This window comes from Echeneis naucrates, chromosome 7 (assembly GCF_900963305.1).
Source record: "Echeneis naucrates chromosome 7, fEcheNa1.1, whole genome shotgun sequence".
Lineage (NCBI taxonomy): Eukaryota > Metazoa > Chordata > Actinopteri > Carangiformes > Echeneidae > Echeneis > Echeneis naucrates.
This window is the reverse complement of record NC_042517.1, coordinates 6,605,334-6,629,021: the sequence shown is the minus strand read 5'-3', so window position 1 is coordinate 6,629,021 and position 23,688 is coordinate 6,605,334. Positions and strand designations below refer to the sequence as shown.

Sequence of the window (23,688 nt, the reverse complement as noted above, 5' to 3'; positions counted from 1 at the left end):
GTTTGAAAATTTCTGTTTACTTTGTGTGTGTGTGTGTGTGTGTGTGTGTGTGTGTGTGTGAGGGAGAGAGAGAAGGAGAGAATGGAGGCTGGACTGCAGTCAACGGTAACACAAGTAAGAGTTGGACAAAGTGAGAGGACGTGGGGACGCCAGACACAGCCAGACGGTTCATTAGTGGTGAGTGCACGGCTTCTGCCTCTAACTAACTAGCTGTAACATACAAGGTGTTAAGTGTCCTGAGTTCAGCAGGTTCAGGTCTTGCATCCAGACCCACTAGGTTTTCAGCACAGATTAGCCAACTGAGTATAGGTTTTTTTTTTTTAAAATTAGTATTTTTTTTTACTCCTACAGCATGTTAACATTTATTGTCTTTTTACAATCCAACCGTCATGTTTTAGTGAAGTAAGATTATCAGGGGACAGGCATTAAGAGACATAAATCATAAATCATAAAATATGGTCTAATATGAATCCATTTTGATGGTTACAACGTTTCCTCTTAAGGGACCTATGTATGGCGAGGGGAGAAGAATGCTGCAAATTCCCTTTTTCACAGCTTTGCAGTACAAACATCAGAAAGGGATGGCAACGGCCCTCATGGCCTCTGATTTTCTGTGAAACACAAACCAGTAGGTGACAAGTACTGTTATGAACGCCACTTTTAACAAGATATTTTTGTATCATGCATAACCGCTATATCAAAAAAGACAATGAACTAACAGTTTAATTTGAAAGTTCAATCACTCAATAACCTCTACAGAACAGAGGAAATTGTCTCCAACAAATGGTCTAAGTGGACATGACTAACACTGGACAGTTTACATTCCTTTTCGTGATAGCCAAACACCCCCCAAACTGCACTCTCACATATGCTCACATATAAGCTATGGACTTTACTCACAGAATCCAGTGAACACTTATATGTGAGCTTCAGTTTCAGTAAACAGTCCAGGCTGTTATCGAGCTGCAGCTACCAGCCAGCAGTTCTGTGATAAAGAGAGGAGCAGGCCACATGGAGAGGACATTCTGAAGGGATTTACGACGTGCTGAATTTATCTCCAGGCTTGTTCTGTGAGTGATGCAGGACTAATGAGTTTGGGGGTTCGAACATGCCATCAGTTTGTTTTCTCTGGTCCGAACCGCTGAGAAGAAAACTGACTGAGTTGTGCATTTGTTTGGTTTGTTCAAGTTTGTGTTCAGCGAAAATGCCAGACTTAATTATACATTGCCCTATCTTTCATTTCTTTTCCTTTTTTTTTTAATGCTGATTACATTTTCAGGCGTGTTGATGCAGAGGAAGCTGACTGGGGGGAATGTTACAGTGAAGCCCCTCTCTTTTTGCAACACTCACTTCCCCCGGGACGAGCCCTGCATCCAACAGTGTGAAACCTCCAAAAGATCCATGGTGACATTTGTGCACACTCTAATATGTTATTCCCGTTGTTAAGCGTCATTCCCAGAGCTGCTGCCTCCTCTGCTCTCTTTCCAGTCCTCAGAGGCCAGAGACAGTTGGAGGGATAGCTGTTGGCTCACTTTGTCACATATGTGAGGACGGGTCATGAGACACTGCTATTACCAAGAGAAATAACAGTTGACTACAGCAAATCCATGCCAGTCCTTAAACCAATTAGCTGTAGCAGCATATTTTTGAGACACAGTGTTTTTATGCAGATGATATTGTGCTATTTAGTCAGCTGATTTGCACAATATTAATGGAAATCAGTGAGTTTCTAAACCACCCCAAAAGTGACAGACGTTCATTGTCCCCACATGATGAAATTGAATGACTTTAATTTACTTACTGTTCCTATTGTGCCAGCGTAACGTTGACGATGAAACTACAAAGATGGGATGCAATCAGTCATGTTCTCCACAGAATATATATATTTTTTTTTTTTCATTTTGTGACATCACCAGATCAAAACTTTGATCTAAGATCAAATACTTGCAAAACGTTGAGCTGCAATGTTAAGTGGCCATTCAATACTTTAGAGTTAGAATGAAGGTGAAAGCACCACAGAACTGATAGCATGACTGTAGCCTTTATTAAACCAAGTTTAAACATGGACTGCTTCTTCTTCAACCTCTATTCAGGTCCATTTACTTGTCTTCTGGAAGCATTGCTGTGAACTGTGGCCACAATTGTACCAATTTACCCTTTGGACATAATCTTCAGAAGAAAGGCGCCGTGTAGCATTCGTCACTGCAATCGATTGTGATCACGGTGAAGGCTACAGCTTCATGACTGGCTCCTCCCTTGTCCTTTGCTATCTGCTGGTCAGCCCTGCTCTCCCATAATGAGCCAGTGAAAGGGATGATATGCGGGTGGGAGGGCACAGTTAATCCTCAATAAGCATGCTGCATGTCAAACAGTGCTGCTCAGAGAGGCACAGGTCAGCGTGTAGGTCATTCCTCTGTCTCCTGCGGGCGGTTCAGGCCTTGACTCCTTTCACTCTTTGCCCCGTTTGGTTAACTGTCTGTGGAGGAGGCCGAGGTCCTCGGGTCCCTTAAATCTAACCGCTGTCCAATATTAACTGCAGCACAAACAGAATCGTGGTAAACAAAAGGCAGAGTAAACACACTCCCGAGGCTTGGAGGACAAACATGAACAGACATATGCGCACACAACACACACTCACACACATTTGCTGGATAGAAAACAATTCATAAATTGTATTTAGTGCATTAAAAAATCTTTTTCAAAACATTTTTTTTTTGGTGGGGGGGGGGGGGGGGGGGGGGGGGTACATCATCAGATTAAATCGAGAAAATTTTTATTTTTCCAAGACCAGCTGTTGCCCTCTGGGATACGTCCATCTAGTGCAAATCTGAACACACGCACACACGGGCACTGAGTGTCCATCACTTTGCCCCACCTTGCCATTATGGATAAGGTCTCTGTCTTCTGATCTGTGAAGTCCCAGCCAGGTCCAGCTGTTTGGCCCACCGTCCCATCCTTGTCCTTCCTGGGTGTCCCCACTTTCCCTTTTGTCTTTTCCCCGGGGATGGTTAAGACCTCCTCCAGCACATCATCCACCAGCTACACTCTTCCTCTCTGCTTTTTAAAAATAGGCTGGGATATCAGCCTGGACAGCTTAGAGACCTGGATGCATCTTGGGGATTGAGGAATGTCTCTGCACTTCCCAGATCCTTCATATCTGTGTGAATCCTCTGAGTAATTGTCTGTGTGTGTGTGTGTGTGTGTGTGTGTGTGTGTGTGTGTGTGTGTGTGTGTGTGTTTACGTCTTTGCGTGCATGTGTTGAGATAGATCCTGTATTACTAGCTGAAGAGAAGACCTTCTGTCCAGATGAGAGAGTGGACTGATTTGGAGATGAGCTTTTCAGCAGGGGGGTTTCTCTCTGCCTCGGATGGTTACTGCTCCTCTGAGCAGCTCCAGTACTACGGTAAGTCCACAGTGACACTTACTCTACTGATGTTTTGGGGTTTTCTTAGTTTTTTGTTATTGTTGTTTTTTTTTTTTTCACTCTTGCGCAGCCTTTTACTTTTCCTTCTCGTCCTCTCTACGATAAACTGCCGTTAGGGCCATTCATGTTTCAGTGCATCAGTTGATATGGGGATTTAAAGAAGCTCTGTGTTAACTGGGCTGTTGGGATTTGACACCAATAGAAGAAAATCACGGAGTAAACTTAGGTAAAGATGGTGCATCCAGACAAACATGATCATGTTTAATGGGATTTGCATTTTATTTTAAAGAATTAGCAACAATTGTTGTTAATTTAAAAGATGCTTTGTAACTTTACTGCTTTGACTAGCAGCTAGCTGGTAAACTGTTGCCTTTCTCTCTGGCCATATGTAAGGTTGTCAAAAGTACAAGTCAAGTTATTTCCTTCAATTAACTTGTGTTTGACCTTTTTAGATATGCATGAGTAGAACTCCTGATTCCACCTCGTTATAATGAAGGGAGTAATATTTTGTTGTCAGCTTTGGTAAATTGCACCTATAAAGTAGGTTCTGAGAGGAAATCAAACTAAAACTACGCTTTAATCTGAAACAAAATTTGAATTAACAGAATCTGAAAGCTGTACTGCTGCATCAATGAATCACTCATGTAGAGATTTAAGTGTGCAGTCAGAGACATTTTAGTGTTTTTTTTTTTTTTTTGGTTGTTGTTGTTAGTAGATTGCACAGAAGGAAGCAATCATTGATCAGCTCAGTAAACTGGGTACTTCTGTGGTCTGGTCTGATGTGTCCAGTGGCTTGTAGAGGCTAATACTTCTCATGCATTAGCCGTTATTCTGTGATTGACATGGTTTTAAAAGCTGTGCATGCTCACTTTAACTGGGTTTATTATACTTGAAACGTAATCAATCATGCAGTAAAATTATAGAAGAGGATGTGACTGCACTCTGCATGCAGCATGACCTCATCTCATTCACAGTTGTATTTACTAGCTCAATAACACTGACAGTTGCTCAGCCCGCTTACTGTATTCACAGAAGTCAGGGAAGTCGAACATGCATTGGAGGATCTATTTATACAGACATATATTATCAACAAATTCCCGCTGCTGTCTCCCCTCTTGTCCTCAGGAGAAGGGGGAGGCGATGCGATGTGGGCTAGATGGGCTGTATGGGGGGTATGTGTGTGTTGGTGTTGTTTTGCTCCCTCGCGTGCGTGGGATGGAAGGGAGGCTAAGAAGTGTTTAGACAGTGTTCAAATGGTTTACAAACAGCATGAACTGCAGCTCTGTCACACATCGAGAAAGCAAGGACCCCCCCCCCCCAAAAAAAAAACCCCAAAAAAAACAAAAAACACATCAGCGTCACAGTCTGATAAAGACAGGAAACATCTGGAGAGAGAACAAATGACAGACAAAAGGAAGAAATAAGGATAATAAATTCACTTTAAAGTGGCTTCTCTGTTGACTGACGTGCTTGGTCAGAGCAGGGGTGTCAATCTACTGTGATCAAAACTATATTTTTGATTACTATTTACTGTCATCAATGTTCAATTACTAAAACAAAGATCACTGAAAGATTAATCATGACAGTTTCCTGCGCTGACTTAATGACTTAGTGACGCACACATAAACTGCATGACTGGGGTCAAGCATACATTTAATTTTGCACTAAACCAGAGGTGTATTAAGCACCTTTCTCCTGTCATAGTAATAAAAAAGATGAAGCAGTGATGTTTGCCGACCTTTAACAAATTCTTTTGATTTCTGGGAGTCAGGGGACGAGCCAGCTGTATTTAACAGAGGTAAAATCAAGAGAAAATGAGAAAGCACTATGTCAGTCTAAAGGCCAAGGTGCATGGCCACGCTACAGAGCCACAGCGTTCACAATACACTGTGGTGACTGAAATACCGACAAAGTGTCAAAAACAAACAAGCAGAAAAAAAAACTTGATGGTGATGATCAGAGGTCTAAGATGAGAGCTAAGAGAGAAGAGGTTTAAGGAGTTGACCACAAGCCTTTGGACCTGTGGGGCCCCTGGATCTCTGCACAATCACAGAGAGAGGCCATTCATTTATTGATCAATGGCCAATGGGGCTATCTCTGCCTGGGCTTTGTGACTGTTAAGCAAAGAAATCTGCATTACAAGTCGGAAGTGTGGCATTTATTGGATGGGATGACCTAAACAGATGTTGCGTTGCATTATGGGAACAACAGGTTCCAGTGGTTTCTGTGGTTACACTGTGCCAAGCCTCACACACAGGGACTAAAAGTCATGATTTATTCAGCTGTGTGGGAAATGCTTTACCAAATCTCTGAAGTGCCCCTTCAAAAGTGTGACAGAACGAGTAGAGAGTTGGCTGCATCGTTCAAGCTTGAGCTCACTCTTCAACACGATTTCAAAATAACATATATAAAATAAAAACAATGATCGGCCCGTAGCACCATGTTTAAAAATGTTTTCTGCAGACCCCTGACATTTGGGTGGGCTCCCCTTTAACGCAGCACATAACAGATCCCACAGCGGTCCCAGTTGGACTGGCCCAGCTGCGCTTTTACGAAGTGGCCAGTGATCACACATGTTTTCTCAGCAGAGATGGGACCTGCAGAACACAAGCTGTTCACCCACACTCAAACATGTTTTAAGGCTGTCCGAAACTGAACAACCATTACAGACTGAATGAAGCGTCCAGAAAAGAGGATTAAAAAAAAAAAAGTCCTATATGGCGCTGGAAGCTGTCAGCTGCATCCTGTTTCAGCAGACTGAACAAGTTCACAAGGTCTCACTCGAGCCTTTTATTGTATCCCCCCAGAGCCATAAAAGCAGTGAAGTCACACGAATCACGTAAGGCAACATTCCTACGATGCTCTTTGACTTGTAATGAACGTCACTTCACTCATTCATTTGTTCATCTTCAACCGCTTATCCATTTCCTGGTGAGGGGGGATGCTGGAGCCAATCCCAGCTCACTCTGGGTGAGACCGGGGTCACCCTGGACGGGTCACCAGTCCATCACAGGGCCAACACACAGAGACAGACAGACCAACAACCACTCACATTCAGAGCTACAGACACTTTAGAGTCACCAGTTAACCCAAACATGATGTCTGTGGACGGTGGGAGGAAATCAGAGTACCCGGAGGAAACCCACGCAGGCACAGGGAGAACATGTAAACGCTGCAGGGAAAGGACCCAGGGTGGAACTGAACCCACTTCACTCATATTATTCCTAAATATGTTGCACAAGCTTTTAAACCAGGGTGGCAGGTTGGGGCATAACAGAGTGGAATCAGATTGAAAGGATAACTACTTCTTCAAACCAGCTGCATTTCAGTGTGTCAGAAATGAAAGTCTTTCTGTCTTTCTCTCCATTTGTTTCTGCTAAAGATATAAATCTTTAAAATCATGTTGCACACACACAGAAAGCACCAGTAATTGTCCAGTAATTTAGTCTTTTGATGTTTATTGGCAGCAAGAAAAATGTTTAATCCCATCAGCTTTATCCTTAGAATATATATATATGGTTTGGTCTGAATGTATCACCATCTGTGTTTCACCATCAGGCTTGATGTTACGATGAAATTATTGAATCAGATCACAAATCTGAACAAAATGTGTACATGAAAGTGGTTTATGTACCAAAATGTGTTCTTCCATTTCAGACATGTTGGCTGAGCCTCTGGGGTACCCTCTGCAGGATCCTGATCTCCAGCTGCTCCCTTACAGCCAACAACAGTACAACCCGGCCAACATGCCCTTCACCCTCTACAGCTCTCCACCCTCCTCCACCTCCTCGCCATCCTCCTCCTCGTCCTCCTCGCAGCTCTGCCACCCCCCGTACCACTACAGCGGTCATTACCTGGAGGCCCTCTGTGATCCCAGCCCTGAACCCCACTGTGAGGGCCTGGCACAAGGGCTCGGAGCAGTCGGGCTGCCTCTGGAGCGGAGGTCACGGGTGGGCTTAGGAGGGAAACCCAGAGGTCAGGATGAGTTGTGTGTGGTGTGTGGAGATAAGGCATCAGGATATCACTACAATGCTCTTACCTGTGAGGGATGCAAAGGTATCCCTTTGCCTTGCTGTCTTTACTATTTATTCTTTAGCTATTTATGTTTAACTTCAACCTCACCGTGTCCTTCTTCACCCACTGACTGCAGGCTTTTTCAGGCGTAGTGTGACAAAGAACGCCGTGTATCACTGTAAGAGTGGTGGTGGCTGCGAGATGGACATGTACATGAGGAGGAAGTGCCAAGACTGCCGGCTGAGGAAGTGCCGTGCCGTGGGAATGCTCGCGGAGTGTAAGGGAAATTTGGTTCAACTACATCGAATCAAATGTTTATATAATTAAATCAACAGATTGGTCTCGAAAACAAAATGCATATGACTGATTTGTCTGGTCTGAATTTTTGCTTTGTTTTCTCTCTCTAGGCCTTCTGACGGAGGTGCAGTGCCAATCCAAACGGCTGAGGAAAGGAGGGAAAAGCAGAGGACAAGATGAGGACAACACAGACAGTAGGAGGGTCAGCTCGACCAGCAGATTACCTGGACAGGTGTGCTGCTCTCACAGACACGAGACACACAACACACTATATCAAGGAGGGTGCTGCCGTGTATGGCACGGCATTATTATCACACGTATACATCCGCCAAATGTAAGACGATTTTTATTTTAAATAAATGTTTATATTGTGTGTTGATACTGGTAACTCTCATTTTCATCAGGGTGTGTCTGACAGTTTAACCCGAGAACAGAAGTACATTGTGGACAGGCTGGTGGAGGCCCATCGACTGTACAGAGCACAGAATTGCACCCACGACAGGGTAGGTCATATTGTGGAAACCTTATTTGCTATCCGACAAGTAAATTAACATTTTTCATGCTGTCCTATAAAATCTTTCTACAAAGAGTTTGGTCTAAATCAGCTCTATATGAAAAGTGCCTCCTTATGATTTGACGCTGTATGAATACAATTTGATTTGTTGATTTCTTGTGTCTGCGTGGTCAGTTGTTTGAGTGGCCATATGCAGAAGAAGGGGACGGCCAGTGTGATGTTGTTTCACCCCACCTGCAAAGACTGCTGCAGTTTGCCAGGACAGTGCCAGGTAAGGGGAGGGAGGCATGACCCTTTTATAGGGCTGCTGTGTTTCCCTGAGAAGAAAATATTGTCTACGAGATGTTTTTTACTTCAAAAAAATGACTAGATATCTCTTAAAATACGCTAAAGAATACAAATTTTTCACTCAAGAGTTCTGAAAAATAAGCTTGTTCCTGTTAATCTCAATGAATACTGTGAACATACATCTACTGATGCATCTGGACACATCATCAGTGATATTCCTGGAATTGTTGGGTGTTTCGGGTCTTTCAACGTCATACACCCTCCTCCAGCTGACCCAGCCGGCCTGTCAGGCCCAAGTTTGTGTCCAGACTGTTCACTTCTGAGCTCCAGTCATGTTGAGGCCTTCTCTGCAGCTTCTGTGGTCCTGCAGACGGCTCTCCTTTTCCTCTCTCCTACGCAGTCCAAAATTGCTGAAGGCTCTGGTTAGGAAACCCAACTTCCACTCTCCATTTAGCTTGCTGACAGATGCTGGCCAGTCCTGTGTACTTGGAGAGCTTCCTTTCAAGGGCTTCTTCCCTGTGCTCTTCCCCAGAGACTGTCTGCTCCAGCAGCACAGCTTGTTTTGTTGACTCAGACACAAGAACACGGTCCGGTCACAGTGTGGGGGCTGCAATGTGACCAGGGAACACGACAAAACACAACAACAAATCAGAGAACACGGTGACAAAACAATAACAACAGAAGAGGTAGGACTGGATGAAGTCGTTGGTCTGTCTGTTGGACTGGAAGGGAGGTTGCTTTGATGGTGGACAGAGAAAATTGGCCACGATGTGTAACTTCAATTGTGGACAAGAATTGGAGGGGAAGTCTTGGCCAAACTTTTATAGCATGTGTATCCAGGTCAAAAGTTCAAAACCAGTACTGTTATCCAATCAGCAACAATTCATGCGCTTGCAGGTATCTACCTTTTCTTGTGTGTTTATGCTGTTGAATTTTCTGTTTTGTCATTGTGTTTGGTGATTTGCACTTCAGGGCCAGCGTAGGTTCCTACCGTATGGGATTCCAGGATACATGAAGATAGTACATATAAATATGAAACACTGATTATTCTCATTTGGTTTCAAATTCAACTTCGTTTTTGATCAATTATATAAAAAAAAATCCACTTTGGCTAAAAACTATACAATAAATAGAGAAATTCTGTACAATGCGCTGAAGTTATTTGTTTTTTGTCACAGCCATGGTTTTGAATTGAAATTGGAAAAAGCAGTGAACTGTTATGTTGTTCGACAGGTTTTGACCTCCTGGAGTTCTCAGATCAAAGCTCTCTCCTGTCCGTCTCCTCACTGGAGGTCTTGTTTCTACTCTCAGCTCAGCAGTTCTCCAATAACCCAAACAGCACCAGTCCAGGTAAATAAGCCACTAATAAGACATCCCTTTCATTTCTTTAATTGAAAAGTGATGGAAGTTGTTTTCTGTTGTCAGCCCTCCAGGTTTTTAGTATGTCAACTCACATCTGGCTGAGAAATGTAGAGTCAAAAGAGAACATCCATAATTCAACATTAGTCAGTTCAGGTGTGTCCAGAAACACACTTTTTTTTTTTGTCTCTCCAAAAAAAATGACACAAATGAACATGGTGTTTCCCATTTGCTCATGTGGACAGGAAGCAACGAGGATTTCTTCGGGTCGGTGTTCAACTTCTTCCACAGCATGAAAACACTGCAGGTGACGGAGGCCGAGTACAGCCTGCTCACTGCCACTGCACTGCTGTGCTCAGGTCAGACCTGCCCCAGGCACTCTCTTTTTTTGTGGAAGTTTGTGGAGATTTGAAATAATCCAATCAGCTGTTGAAGCCTTGAAGCACTCCATTGAAGTGTAAATAATCAGTAAAAACCTATCTGAACTCCTTAGCAGTTTGTGATAGTGAAATAACACTTGAATGATTCACTCAGGATGTCAGAGCTTTGACTCTACTGTTCTCAGAAGGTTTGAAAGCTGTCATATAATGGCTGTTTGACAGGTTCAATATTTGGAAATATTGAAAAAGTAACAGATCTTGTGTGTGTCCCTGCAGACAGGGCATCCCTGCAGGCTGCCAGCTGTGTTGAGAAAATGCAGGAGCTGGTCCTCGACCTGCTGTCCAGGGTGTGTGGGGCCCAGGCTGGAGCTGCACGGGGGGGACCACAGCGCTTCGGTCACCTGCTAGGGAGACTGACAGAGCTCCGAACCCTCCATCACAATTATCTCCTCCTGACCAGACAACAGCCTGGACCCTGACTGTCATCTCTGAGATGAAAAATGGAGCAAAAACTGTCTTGGAGAATGTAACATCCACGATATTGATCAACAGGAATTCACTTCTTTTTGAAAAACTGACACAAATTTTCCAGCATTTTTGTAGCCGACTTGATTGATAATTGAATATTAGCTCCTGATGGAATGGACATGCTCATGGAGTGCTATGTTTGTAGGCTGTTTTTTTTATTAGCTTTTTTCACTGCTGTTAATAGCACACAAAGTTCTTTTTACGATGCTGAATAGTGTTTGAATGAAACAGGGATGCTGTTAACTCGAGCTCTTCAGGGACCAAAATTATTTCACATTGTCACTTCTGATCACTTTCGAGTATTAAAAAAAAACAACCCAAAAACACCAAAACAGCAGTTAAGTATCCCAAAAATGTTTTAATAGACCATTTATTTCCCAAAATGGGGAAATACTGGTTCAGACAAAATATTTGGTAAGCAGGTAAAATATGCAGGTAGTACAAGCTTATAAAGGTGTATTTTTCCATTTGATAAAATGGGGCTCTTCACAATAAATAGAATCTTGTTGGGGTCAACAGTGAGTAATGGTGATTGGCCTCAAGTCAAACAATCAACTTCCAACCAAACTTGATTTCATCTGTTAAAATGTGGGCTGCATGATTTTAGAACCTCACTCCATTTCTTTTAAATAAAATTTCATCCTCAACTTTAACCAATATAGCTTTATTTCTATAGTTCTGTCTTCCATAAATAAATTATTTCTCTCTGTATCAAAAAGAGAATTCAAAAATAAAGAACGGCTCATTGTGATGTATGCTCTGAATGTACACACACACAGCACAATGAAATTACATCAGAGACAACCTTAGTACACTGCAGCAAGTCAGGAATTATTTTATCTCCACAAATATACACAGCCTCGTTTTCCCCCATCTGGGTTGATTGAAATACGCATTTTAAAAACAGCAACATTAAATTAAATTGGGTTTGATAATACACATACATATGTACACAAAGTGTGCCTTTATAATATACAAGTGTCTTTGTAAAAGAAAATTTAAAAATGTAAAAAGCTATTGTATAAAAGATGGCAGTGATCCATTCATTCGTCTTCTGTGGTTTATATAAATGGCAAATCTCTTTTCTGACAATTTACTTCCTTGGCAGTAGCATTAAACAAAATAGAGGGGAGTTTTGCATTTGATCCAGACACATTGCCTCAACGCATCCAAGAGGAGTGAGCAGATACCTCAATACGCTCCTTTCCTTAAGGGATGTAATCCTGACTGAGCCCTGAAATGTGCAACCTTACGATACCTTAATCCTCAGCCTCGACAGCATGAAGGCAAACACCACCACTCTGGATGTCAGATACTAGTGGTTTGGAAATGAAATACAGATTCTGCTGCCATGGCAACGTCTTTATACCACAGTGTGAATGTGCCCCGGTAAGGACCTCCTCATCTGTTGTTTCAAGACTAGAGAGAAATACATAGTGGCAATCTGCGGGCGCATATATGGCTCATGGTTGTCCTCTACAGGAAGTTAGAGGCCACAAAACCGTGGTTGTGACTGACTCGGCTCTGGTGGATCATGGCACGGTCATACGCCACCTGAACAGACTTGCGGATGCTGGACTTGCGGCCCTCCATTATGCGCAGCTTGTCTGCTGTGTCATCTATACCCAAGAGTGTCACCTTTTCTCGTGGAAGCCACTGCCTACAGCATCATAGAGACAGATTTAATTCATCTTCCAACACTTTCGCGAGTTGGTCGGGTAGTTACTGTGGCAACTGTGTCAATTAATTTTTGTTATGATTGCACAAATTTGAAACTCACCATGTTCGTTTGTTGTCAAAGAAAAGCACCAGGTAGAGCCTCTCATTGGTCTCCTCCTGTCTCTGCTCCCCCAGACGGAGGACGTCTTTGGGTGGGACAGGGATGGGGACCCCGTTATGAAGCAGGCCCTCCTCAGGCATCTCTGGGTCAATGATCTGGAACAAACATTGTGAGTATAGATGGTACTTTCTCACCCTAGGATTTCCCTTTAAATATTAAAAATGTTTAAACTATGATTTGGTGGAAAGTGCCTATTCAGAAAGCAACACCATCCATGTTAGATGGAGAGATGAAATAAGGGATTACCAGAGCAGGATAGGAAGGATATCCACGACATTTGGCCCAAACCAGATCTAGAGGCTCCAGCTCAGTCTCATCCTCAGATGTTTGGCTACCGTTCCCTAAAAGACAGCAGAAGACTTAAGTTTGTTGACTTGCATTCTGCACTACCATGAATCCTATGCCAACGCCGTTTGAAAACAGTATTTTGATTGTCTGCATCCAGAGAGGGCCTATGTCTGCATGAATAGATAATGAAGAGGGCAAGAAATGTGTCATGACAAAAAATGCAATTTATATAGCAGATTGATGGTGATGCTGTAGCAAACAATAAATTACAATTTCCTTTGCTATAAGAGAGACATACCAGTGTAATCAGAGTCTCCATTGACTATCTCCATGAAGGGAACTTTGGAAAGAGCTGGTTTCCCCAGGCTTCGTTTGGGAGGCGAACTGCTGTGAGACAGCATGTTGTCTTGTTAGTGGATCATAAATTGTTAATAAAAACAGACAAGTAACGAGAAAGGACATATCATGTCTTACATCTCTTTGTGGAGGACAGGACAAGGGCTGTACTCAGTGTCAGATCCACTGTCTTTGTGCTTGTTGTAGCCGTTGGTGAGTCCTGAAAGCAAATGAGAAAACTGCCAGTTGAGTTGAATAACAAAGATTAGAATGAAAATGATCGTGGAAAGAGGTATTTGAAGCCAATAATAAATTAGCCTCTCAGTCGCAACGGGTTGGACTAATTTGACCATGACTGCGGAAGTTAATTGATTAGGTGGTCTGCCAAAATGGCCCAAGATGCATTTGTGCTCACACTGCTATGGCCACATGTGACACAGATCACTTCTAAACATGGTCTGTGTGATTGGATTGAATAAGCCATGGGACTGCAGAAAATCATTCATAATTTTTGGAATGTCATTACGAATAAGCTTCATTGAAAAGGAGATGGTGTAACATAATCATCAACAATGGGCAAATTAATTAAAGCCACAGAGTATAGACAGAAAGGAGGAGGGGAGGGAGCTGATTAATAATATGGACAAAAGGATCCTAAATGTCTTTGGGGTACACACTGTACACGTGTATTTAGAGCTCAACAACCAGTCTGTCTCATGATATTTAAAAAAATATGTAATAAATAAAAATGGGTGATAAGTTAATAATGTGTTTTCAAAAGAAGGGATGACACATCAAGATTGTAGCTAAATATCAGCTAAATAACAACACTCCTGCAACTTATGCATTCCTCATCTTTTACATCTTGATTAACACCTACAGTGCAAGTAGTAGTGAACTTGTGATGACCTTAAGCTTGGAGTAGTGTCTAATGTCAGTAAATAGTAAACCTACTCACCACTTTCCAGTGTATGAGTTGGTGTCCTCTCTAGCTCCCCATCTGAGCGTGTTTCTCGACTCGAGGTCCAATTTTCATTAAGGGGGGGAGGACCTGGGCTTTTTTGTGGGGTCTTGGATGGTGTGGACAAAGGTGTGGAGGAGGGGGTGCTGGCTGTGGAGTTGGGTGCTGTTGGGGCGTTGCCTGAATTCTCCTCCTGTGGCCCCTTTCCGTTTAGTAAAGGATTGTCTTTGTCTCTGAACAGCTTTGCTCCATTTTTTGCTTTTTTGAATAACACAGAGGTCCGTCGTCCGACTCCCCCCGTGGTGGGCCGTGGCGGGGCGCTAAGCTCTGGGATACCATTGGCCACTGCCTGCCCTTCACTGTGCAAACTGGAAGGCAATGACGCTGGCCGCTCCTGCGATTTAGTGCAATTAATGTTCTCTGCTGTGCTGTCTGAAAAGTCACTGTCCATCTTTAGGCGTTTGCAGGGCCAGCTGGATAACCGGGCATCCCTTGTGATTGGCCGCAGGGTGGGAGGCTCCAGGGGTGCATCTCCCTGTCGTGGAGGAGGAGCTGGCTCTGTAGGTTCCAGTGTGGGCGGTGAAGCAGATTTGAGTTCTTCTGGAAAATAAGAGGAGAAAAATGAAATTCCATTTCACTCTGCACTTATTTCAAATGAATGTCCACTTAGTATGTAGTGTGATGTGGCGGTATAGTATTCACACTGGAAAATTGTGTCACTTCATAATGATTAACATTTTATTCTAAGAGTCTAACCACATTCCAAAGGGAGTTGAGGTAGTCTGTAAATATGGAGGACCTTGTCAAGACGAGTGAATAAATAACGTTGCTCTCACAACTGTACACCAGCAACATGGTAACATGGCGGCATTTTATGACTTCATTTTATGGCATTTTATGACTGACACAAATCACAGTGGCTGCCCTCCTCAGTGGCCTTACGGTGACAAGACTGTTTGACTAGGCTAGCCTGCAGTTCGTGGGATGACATGGCATGACTGTACGTGGCCAATGGAGAGTGGTGAGTCCATGAGAGTGATGTATAAAAGAGGTGCAGACATAGAGTGCACTGGGAGAGAGGAGTTGTGAGGCAGCCATGGCTAACGAGACTCTGTGGGCCCCTACTTACTAGACTGGAGACAGTGGGGTGGTTGGGGTTGGTGCGTGGGGGGGACCCTGGCTCAATTACCTGAGGACAATGTTCCGTTAGCTCATGTTCATAACTGGTCTCATTGAAAAAAGTGGCTTTAAAAAAAAAAAAAAAAAAAAAAAAAAAAAAAGTACTTGCATTGGAAATTTCATTATCTCAAAACCTCAGTCCTTTACATCACCCACCTTTGTCCGAAGACGAAAGGCTGTTATCTGCCTTGGTGTCTTTGTCATCGAGTTCATCATCGTCATCATCATCGTCCTCGTCTTCTTTCAGATGTCCGTTGTGGAGGCTGTGACGGGGATGTTGGCCCTGTCTGTAGCGGATGCTGTTGATCTCACGGCGAAGTAGGCGAATGCGACGGGTTCGGGCACCACTGCATCGCATAGAGGTGACAAAGTCCAGCTTTTCTAAGAGCTCTTTCAGCTGTTCCTCCACAGTCATATGAAGCCGGTTGTCTGGGTCAAGGACACTGTCAACTGGACACAAGAGAAAGCATGCAGGTTCCATGAAATACAAGAAATACACTCACCGGCCACTTTATTAGGTACACCTGTCCAACTGCTCGTTAACACTTAATTTCTAATCAGCCAATCACATGGCGGCAACTCAGTGCATTTAGGCATGTAGACATGGTCAAGACAATCTCCTGCAGTTCAAACCGAGCATCAGTATGGGGAAGAAAGGTGATTTGAGTGACTTTGAACGTGGCATGGTTGTTGGTGCCAGAAGGGCTGGTCTGAGTATTTCAGAAACTGCTGATCTACTGGGATTTTCACGCACAACCATCTCTAGGGTTTACAGAGAATGGTCCGAAAAAGAAAAAATATCCAGTGACCGGCAGTTCTGTGGGCGGAAATGCCTTGTTGATGCCAGAGGTCAGAGGAGAATGGCCAGACTGGTTCGAGCTGATAGAAAGGCAACAGTGACTCAAATAACCACCCGTTACAACCAAGGTAGGCAGAAGAGCATCTCTGAACGCACAGTACGTCGAACTTTGAGGCAGATGGGCTACAGCAGCAGGAGACCACACCGGGTGCCACTCCTTTCAGCTAAGAACAGGTAACTGAGGCTACAATTTGCACAAGCTCATCGAAATTGGACAATAGAAGATTGGAAAAACGTTGCCTGGTCTGATGAGTCTCGATTTCTGCTGCGACATTCGGATGGTAGGGTCAGAATTTGGCGTCAACAACATGAAAGCATGGATCCATCCTGCCTTGTATCAATGGTTCAGGCTGGTGGTGGTGGTGTAATGGTGTGGGGAATATTTTCTTGGCACTCTTTGGGCCCCTTGGTACCAATTGAGCATTGTTGCAACACCACAGCCTACCTGAGTATTGTTGCTAACCATGTCCATCCCTTTATGACCACAATGTACCCAACTTCTGATGGCTACTTTCAGCAGGATAATGTGCCATGTCATAAAGCTGGAATCATCTCAGACTGGTTTCTTGAACATGACAATGAGTTCACTGTACTCAAATGGCCTCCACAGTCACCAGATCTCAATCCAATAGAGCATCTTTGGGAGGTGGTGGAACGGGAGATTCGCATCACGGATGTGCAGCCGACAACTGCAGCAACTGTGTGATGCCATCATGTCAATATGGACCAAACTCTCTGAGGAATGCTTCCAGCACCTTGTTGAATCTATGCCACGAAGAATTGAGGCAGTTCTGAAGGCAAAAGGGGGTCCAACCCGTTACTAGCATGGTGTACCTAATAAAGTGGCCGGTGAGTGTATGGATTCAATATAATACAAGTTCTTTTGATTAGCTGATACTAGGTGATGAGGAGAAGTATAAATCTATATCCTTTCCGTGCTGCTGCTTCTTCCATCAGACTAGCCATAAATGAACTCACTACTTCATCCTGAGGAAAATGTTGCAAATGAAAAGAGACTCAAATCATTTGTGTCAATGTTTTAAATGTAGGTACGAGACTGAAGATAGGGCACTTATCTCAAACTACAAATTTGCATCTGCAGAATGTCCAAAACTGCAACAGTTATCAAATCTATGACTCAAAAATATACATGCACATACAGACAACAACCTTGAATATCAGTCGTGGGACAGTGTCCTCTTACTAGACACAACCATACATTCACATTTTGTCTCAAGCATAATTGCCATGACTTACCATCCTCCCAGGTGCAGCTGTAAAAATCTCTTTTTTGTGGTGACTCTAGGAGGTGCATGCCAGTGTCCAGGTCCAGACCAGTGTTGGTGGCTTGTCGTTGTGCATGGCGCAGTACAGCCCCACCTAATTCCCGAAGACGTAGCGCTGCCCGGTGGAAGACAGTGTCCTTGGCATTGTAGAGGAGGCAGTTGGATATCATAAGGTTGAAGTCAGCCTCCAGGTCAGCCACTGACCGGTAAGCATGACTCTCCAACTTTGTGCGTATGGTGAAAAAGTCCATTGGCTGGCTGATGAACTCCAGGTAATCGGGGACCTGAGGACAAAACATAACTCCAAACATTAAATGACCAAAAAGGTTACATATTTAGTTTAATCTTTGTGCAGTTCCGATAGCTTTCTTTAAAAATCTTTATAACAAGTTCTGAAGAGCTCTGAATTTGCTCCTTGTCTTATTTGCACTCTTAACAACCTCATTAGTATATCCATGCAAAAATAACAAAATTGGGAATGAATTATGAGGAATAAAATGCCACTGGGCCTTCCAACTTGAAGTCTATAAAAGCCTCTGATGTCAGTATAGTGACCGTGAAATGTCTGACCTCCTTGATGTTGACTGGCTGTGCAAAGATCTGGGCTGCGTCCTTTTCCTGTAGCTGGTCCACAGTGGATCGAAGCAGAACTAGCATTGGGGTCAACTGCATCTCCAGAGTTGCCTGGTGAATCTTGACCTGGATTAGACAGACAACGTACAAGTGATGTCAATATGTATGACTGAGAACTCCACGCACAGATCCAGAGAGAGACGAGGCAAAGTGAAGTATCAATTTAGGAAGTGCAGTCCCATATTGGGCTTATTTATAGCAACATGACAACAATTAATGAAATAACAAAATCTGAAATCCCCATCTGACTAGATTCTCACACACACACACACACACACACACACACACACACACACACACACATTTTTGTTAAACAAACAAAAAACACAACACCTTTATGCTCTCAAAAATGTGTAAATTGTGAATTAATAACCTGAGTAGCAAATATAGTTACTGGCATCTGAAATCTTGTTACCTGTTCCCGTTTGAGTTTCTCCCTCTTGCGAATGAGCTCCACCAGCAGCCTGGCTTTTTCAAGGTCATGCCGAAGCTTCTGCCAATATCTCAGTGCCTCTCTTGCTGCAGAAACTTTCTCATCGACCTCAGGCTGCAATGTAAAAAATGTTTTAGGGTTTATTGTACAGAATGATATCACACACACACACACAAAAAAAATCCACCATACAGACTCAGCTCCCCTGTCTCACTGACATATGCAGGGCCTGATGCCTGCAGTGACTCACAACCATAATTAAAGACTCCTCCCACCCAAGCAACCACTTGTTCACCCTTCTGCCATTAAGGAGACACTCAACTAGTTTTTGACCATGTGCAATAAGAGAACTCAAATCTAACAAATAGCACTGTGCAATAGACAGCTATTAATGCTGCCAAAAGTCTGACCTATTGTTTGCTGTTGTTGTTAAAATGTTTTGTTTGTGTCCTTTTCATTTTTTAATCTGCATTTTCATTCTTGTAACCACAAGGAGTTTGATAGTACAATCTGTGCAATGACTATAGAGGCTTGAATTGAAATTATCATAAGAGGAGAAAATCAGTCACAGATTGTCATGGTCTGTGACTGATCCCTTCCCTGACCTGTTCAGTGTTCCTTTGGGATTGGACGTTACAGTGCAAACGCCGGACCAGTGGCACACCGTTCCTTGACTGGCGCTTCAGTAACCAGTAGCTATGCAGCCTCTGCATGAACTGGCTTTTCTTCTGGAAGATGATACCTTTGCAGATGATATTCAGCCTGTACAAATGAGATAGTCTGTACTGTAAACAAATTTAATGTCTGACAAAACCCATCTTGGTCACAAACATTTGAAACAACATCAATATAGGTAAAACAAATACAAGAAAATCTAACCTGCTTGTGGGTATCTGCGGCACTGCATCTTTCGGTGAAGCAGTGAGTCGCGCTGTTGATTCTGTGGTCTTCTTCCCTTTCTTTTTATCCGTTTTGCCGTCATAAGATTTTCTGCCCTTTTTTGGTGTAGTTGGCCCCTCCGTGTAGGCACTCCGTCCTCTACTAGCCCTTCCTCTGCTGCCCACCACCCTTCCTTCATTCTCCTCATCTGATACAGTTTCTTGTCCCAGTGGTGAATGGACCTCACAGAATGCTGTCTTCTTAACGGAGAACATGGTTCCATTGACATTTGTCTCTCGCACAGGATCGATCTTCATAAACAGGCCAGCACGCTGAGCACATGTGACATGAAATGCAGTGTAACAGTTGGCCTTGTGGCACTGAATTGATGCTCCACGGCCCTTCTGCTTGCACAAGTAGCAAGTCAGCTTCCAGCGTGCTGGGGGAATGTTATCGACCCCTTCTACTGGTTCCAGAAACACTGTATTGGCAAAACAGACTTCAGGAATCCAGATGGCGCAGACCACATGTGCCCATTGGCCATCACTTGTTTGTTTGAAGGCGCCCCCACGGTTTGGACAGAGAACACAGTCAACAGGTTTCTGAGGGGACTGGAGGCAGCAGCGACATAGCCACTGGCCCTCTGGGATATAGGGCACTCCATAGCACTCCTGGTGCACAGCCAGGTTGCAGGAGTCACAGAAGAGGATGACGTTACTGTTGAGACACTCATCATCCAGGCACACACAGCAGAAGGCATCATCGTCAACAGTGCTCTGTGAGGGCGCCCGGCTGCGGGCTTCCCTGTACGCTTCCTCTTCTAATTTGTCCACCAGCAGCTCAAAAGTGTCTTGTGAGATAGCCGAGTAACCCTCTGACATTCGTCCAGCATTGACCATCTCCAGCCATGCGTTATCCTCTTCATCCATGTCGTATTCTGCCTCACCTTCCTGCTCTTCAGCTGAACGTTCGATGTAACGGTAATATGCTGTAGGCAGAGGAGGTGCCTCGATAGGCGTAAAGGTTTCCAGCACACGAAACTTAGGCTCAGGGAGGGCCATGTGGTGATGGTGTGTTGTATGTAACTTTTCAGGTGTGTGTTGGTGAGAACTGGGACAGTGGTTCTTGGAAGGAGGTGGTGACTTGATAGGGGGACATTTGGTGTCTTTTCTGCGGCCTCGAGGTGTGACTGCTTTGCGAACTGTTTGGGCACTGCTGGTGGGAGATGACTGCTCGCTGTTCTCCTTGTTGCTGTTACATTCACTGATGTCCTGAGCCATCATCTCATCTTCAGTGATTACCTCCAAGGGATCCAGAATAGAAATGCGATGAAGCCTGCCATCGAGTTCCACCTCCACCACCTTCTGGGCCTGTGCATAGGTCAGTGTTTCTCTGCTTGGAGATGCTTTAAGGCTGTAAGGCGAGGGAGATCGCTGACGGGGACCCCCACGCCCAGTAACTACCCCATTGGACTTCTTAAGATCTCCTCCCCCTCCGGCCACCTGGCCTTTTCGACGTGGCTTCCTCATGGGCCACTGATTACGATTTCCCTCCTGATGGTTAAAAAAAATTTTAAAATAATAATATGAGAAGTTTTTAGGTGTCAGGCAGTAACACACACACACACACACACACACATATATATTTATATATATTTAGAGAGAGAGGTGAAAATGCAACAATTAAACTTAGCATTGTAATGCTTCAGAGATAATTACAAACAAAACAAAACAAACATGTCTTGTTAGCAATTCTCCTTTTTCTCTGAACCAGCTTGAGGGACGTGAGTATTATATTTGATTGATTGCAGCTGGCAGGCTGCCGGGGTGTTGGTGCTGTGAGTGGGCAACACAGACTAAGTACACGAACTAGACTGTAGCCTACATGTCATACACAGACAGTGTGCGCTTTGGCAGCCAAAGAAAAAGCAGCAACTAACCGGATCAACGTGACATTAGCAGGTAAGTTTACAGATACGGGGCAATCCATCGATTTAATACCGAACGGAGTGATGTCTTTAAATAAACGCTTTGGATTCCCATCTGACGGTATTTATTCTCCGCAATTTAACCTATTTAAATTCACCCATGTACGGATTATATAACACGCTGCCTTGCCAATAAACATTTATCCTGCAAGGCAATCACCTGCACCGAAAACATTCCGCCACACACCTCAGCTCACACCGGCCTTCCTCTGTGACAGTAACTACATGCATCGACCAGTGTACCGCCGGCAAAGCGGCTGGTGGCTACTTTTCATTCGTCTGAACACGCCGGGAATAAAGAAAATGTGTTCACAGATTATTCTCGACTTTATCTCATTTACTGTCGGGAACAACTATCGCTAACCACAACACAGCCGGCGCAGCCAATCAGCCTTCAGGAAAATCGGACTGATCGTCGCCGCAGCCAATCAGCTTCAGGGATACAGCAGCCTCAGCAGATCAGTGTCCTTATTTCGAGAGTAAAATGTCAGCCATATTTACAGTTTAAAAACACTGTTAAAAGCTCTTCTACTGTTCAAAACTCCCATCCTTCATACGATATCGACACCGCTCATCGCCTAGTAAATTCGGTTTTTAGAAATGCGAAATATTTCGACGGCATCACGCTACTTTACCAAAAAGTACACAGACCAGTAAATATATCAGATAGCTAGCCTGCTAATTTAACAGATTGACAGTAGAAACGTTAGCTGTTTTGTTTTTGTTTCCAGTTTTTTTTTTTTTTTTTAAACGTTGACATGGCGCAAAACAACTTTATCTGTGGTAGTTAAAACTGTGTTCAAAGTTCGCAGGTAGTCGATCGTGAAGGCAGAGAAGGAGGTAAATCTTACCTATTATTGCAACTGACTGGCACACGGTAGCTCGGCAACCGGCAGTCTAAAGCCGCCTTTACAGTAATGGTTTCCCGGCCAGCCGCCTAACTTGCTGTACTCTTGAAGCTAACGGCTATCGTTAGCCTGCCACAGTTTGCTGGTACAGCCGGTATGCCTCGCTGTCTTAAAACGCCTCCGTTTCCTCGCAGCACAGCATTTTTGGGAGGCGAGAAATCTATCCCAGAGATCTACCGAGGCCAAGAGTGGTGCATCTGCATTTATAAAATCAGAAAGAGCTTATTGTCCAGCCAATTTTATGAGAAGGAGGAACACTAGCCTTCGGCTAGCTGGCTAGCTATTTGGAGACTAGAGTAAGTTCTGAATCAATAATAGCCAAAATAAGGACATTGAACTTCCGGGTGCGCCTTTCAAACTAAAGCTCTTGTTCTGCATCAGAGCAAATGTAATCAACTGAAACTGATTTCAAATGAAAGCTATTTCTCGCCAGCACGGCCTTAAAGATAACTCAACTATCAATTTATTCACTATTTCAAATAGCTTTCAATCCAATTTGCCTGTGAGATGATTTGGATAACTTTCTGTCTTCCAGCTGTAATGTCTTCTGGTGGTGTTCACCCTTTCTTACACTCATCATTGAACTTATACCATCAAAACGCCTTCAGCATTCTCAACTGTCAGTTGTGATTCGATAAAATGCTCGTTTGAGTCAAATGCAGCTAATTTTCTCGTTGGGATGCCTTGTTGAAATTATATATTTAAAAAATAACGTATTTTTTTTTAAATTGATCTTAAATTTTACAACTCGATAGTTAAAAAAAAAGGCTTGATTAAGCCATTCTTTTTATTGTGTGCATGTTATTTTCATGGCCTAATATCCCACTTCCGCTTTTGTGATCTTGTCTGGGCTACCTTGATGACAGAAGTTGATACAAGTTTAGCCCGCCCTCCTGACGTCACCGCGCCATGATTTTCGCGCGCAAGCCATTTAACAGGCTCAGCAGCAGATCAGTCTGTGTTGACCTTATTAACAGCTTTATTGTTTCTAAATATGTAGTTTCGGTGCAGTGATATGAACTATATTTAAACGATTTTCTCCAGAGTGGTGCATTAGGAAGTCTGACTGCTGTCCCATGTACACAAAATATGAGCAGATAGGAGGCTCTTGGATCATGTTTATTCTATTCATTTTCATGCATGAACACACTCACCTCCTTTGGGAATAAAAGTGACGGTCAAAAATCACATTTTAACGTATATCAGTGTTCACTCTGATTGGCGGTAAGATGTCAAGATCCCCTTTCAGACGAATAATATAATGAAATACACAGAATAAAATAACCAAATTAAT

General features: G+C 43.6%; 2 protein-coding genes across 3 annotated transcripts; one reads left to right on the top strand and one right to left on the bottom strand.

Annotated features, from left to right (window-relative positions):
- Nucleotides 1-3,307: 3,307 nt before the first annotated feature.
- On the top strand, nucleotides 3,308-10,756 carry nr1h5 (nuclear receptor subfamily 1, group H, member 5). The gene is made up of 10 exons (XM_029507059.1): nucleotides 3,308-3,404; nucleotides 7,083-7,481; nucleotides 7,576-7,716; nucleotides 7,847-7,968; nucleotides 8,141-8,239; nucleotides 8,425-8,521; nucleotides 9,772-9,888; nucleotides 9,964-10,053; nucleotides 10,143-10,256; nucleotides 10,554-10,756. The coding sequence occupies exons 1-10, from the start codon at nucleotides 3,308-3,310 to the stop codon at nucleotides 10,754-10,756; spliced, it is 1,479 nt and encodes a 492-aa protein (XP_029362919.1).
- A 387-nt stretch (nucleotides 10,757-11,143) lies between these two features.
- brpf3b (bromodomain and PHD finger containing, 3b) lies at nucleotides 11,144-22,674 on the bottom strand. Of its 2 annotated transcripts, none has more exons than XM_029506944.1 (13): nucleotides 22,338-22,674; nucleotides 19,500-21,052; nucleotides 19,226-19,382; nucleotides 18,603-18,734; nucleotides 18,125-18,253; nucleotides 17,526-17,838; nucleotides 15,566-15,859; nucleotides 14,228-14,830; nucleotides 13,408-13,489; nucleotides 13,232-13,320; nucleotides 12,892-12,986; nucleotides 12,586-12,740; nucleotides 11,144-12,465 (listed from the first exon to the last, which is right to left on the bottom strand). In XM_029506944.1, the coding sequence occupies exons 2-13, from the start codon at nucleotides 21,026-21,028 to the stop codon at nucleotides 12,282-12,284; spliced, it is 3,762 nt and encodes a 1,253-aa protein (XP_029362804.1). In that variant the 5' UTR covers nucleotides 21,029-21,052; nucleotides 22,338-22,674; the 3' UTR covers nucleotides 11,144-12,281. The 2 variants fall into 2 exon arrangements, with proteins under 2 accessions (XP_029362804.1, XP_029362805.1); XM_029506945.1 differs by having other exon boundaries at nucleotides 13,232-13,317.
- Nucleotides 22,675-23,688: the final 1,014 nt, after the last annotated feature.

Coding starts and splice junctions, on each gene's coding strand:
- nr1h5 (XM_029507059.1), top strand. CDS start 3,308: ATGAGAGAGTGGACTGATTTGGAGATGAGCTTTTCAGCAGGGGGGTTT. Junction 8,240..8,424: donor AGAATTGCACCCACGACAGG/GTAGGTCATATT, acceptor CTGCGTGGTCAG/TTGTTTGAGTGGCCATATGC. Junction 10,054..10,142: donor TTCAACATTAGTCAGTTCAG/GTGTGTCCAGAA, acceptor TCATGTGGACAG/GAAGCAACGAGGATTTCTTC.
- brpf3b (XM_029506944.1), bottom strand. CDS start 21,028: ATGAGGAAGCCACGTCGAAAAGGCCAGGTGGCCGGAGGGGGAGGAGAT. Junction 15,860..17,525: donor CAGCTGCACCTGGGAGGATG/GTAAGTCATGGC, acceptor TCTTGTGTCCAG/TTGACAGTGTCCTTGACCCA. Junction 12,466..12,585: donor TTTGACAACAAACGAACATG/GTGAGTTTCAAA, acceptor ATGATGCTGTAG/GCAGTGGCTTCCACGAGAAA.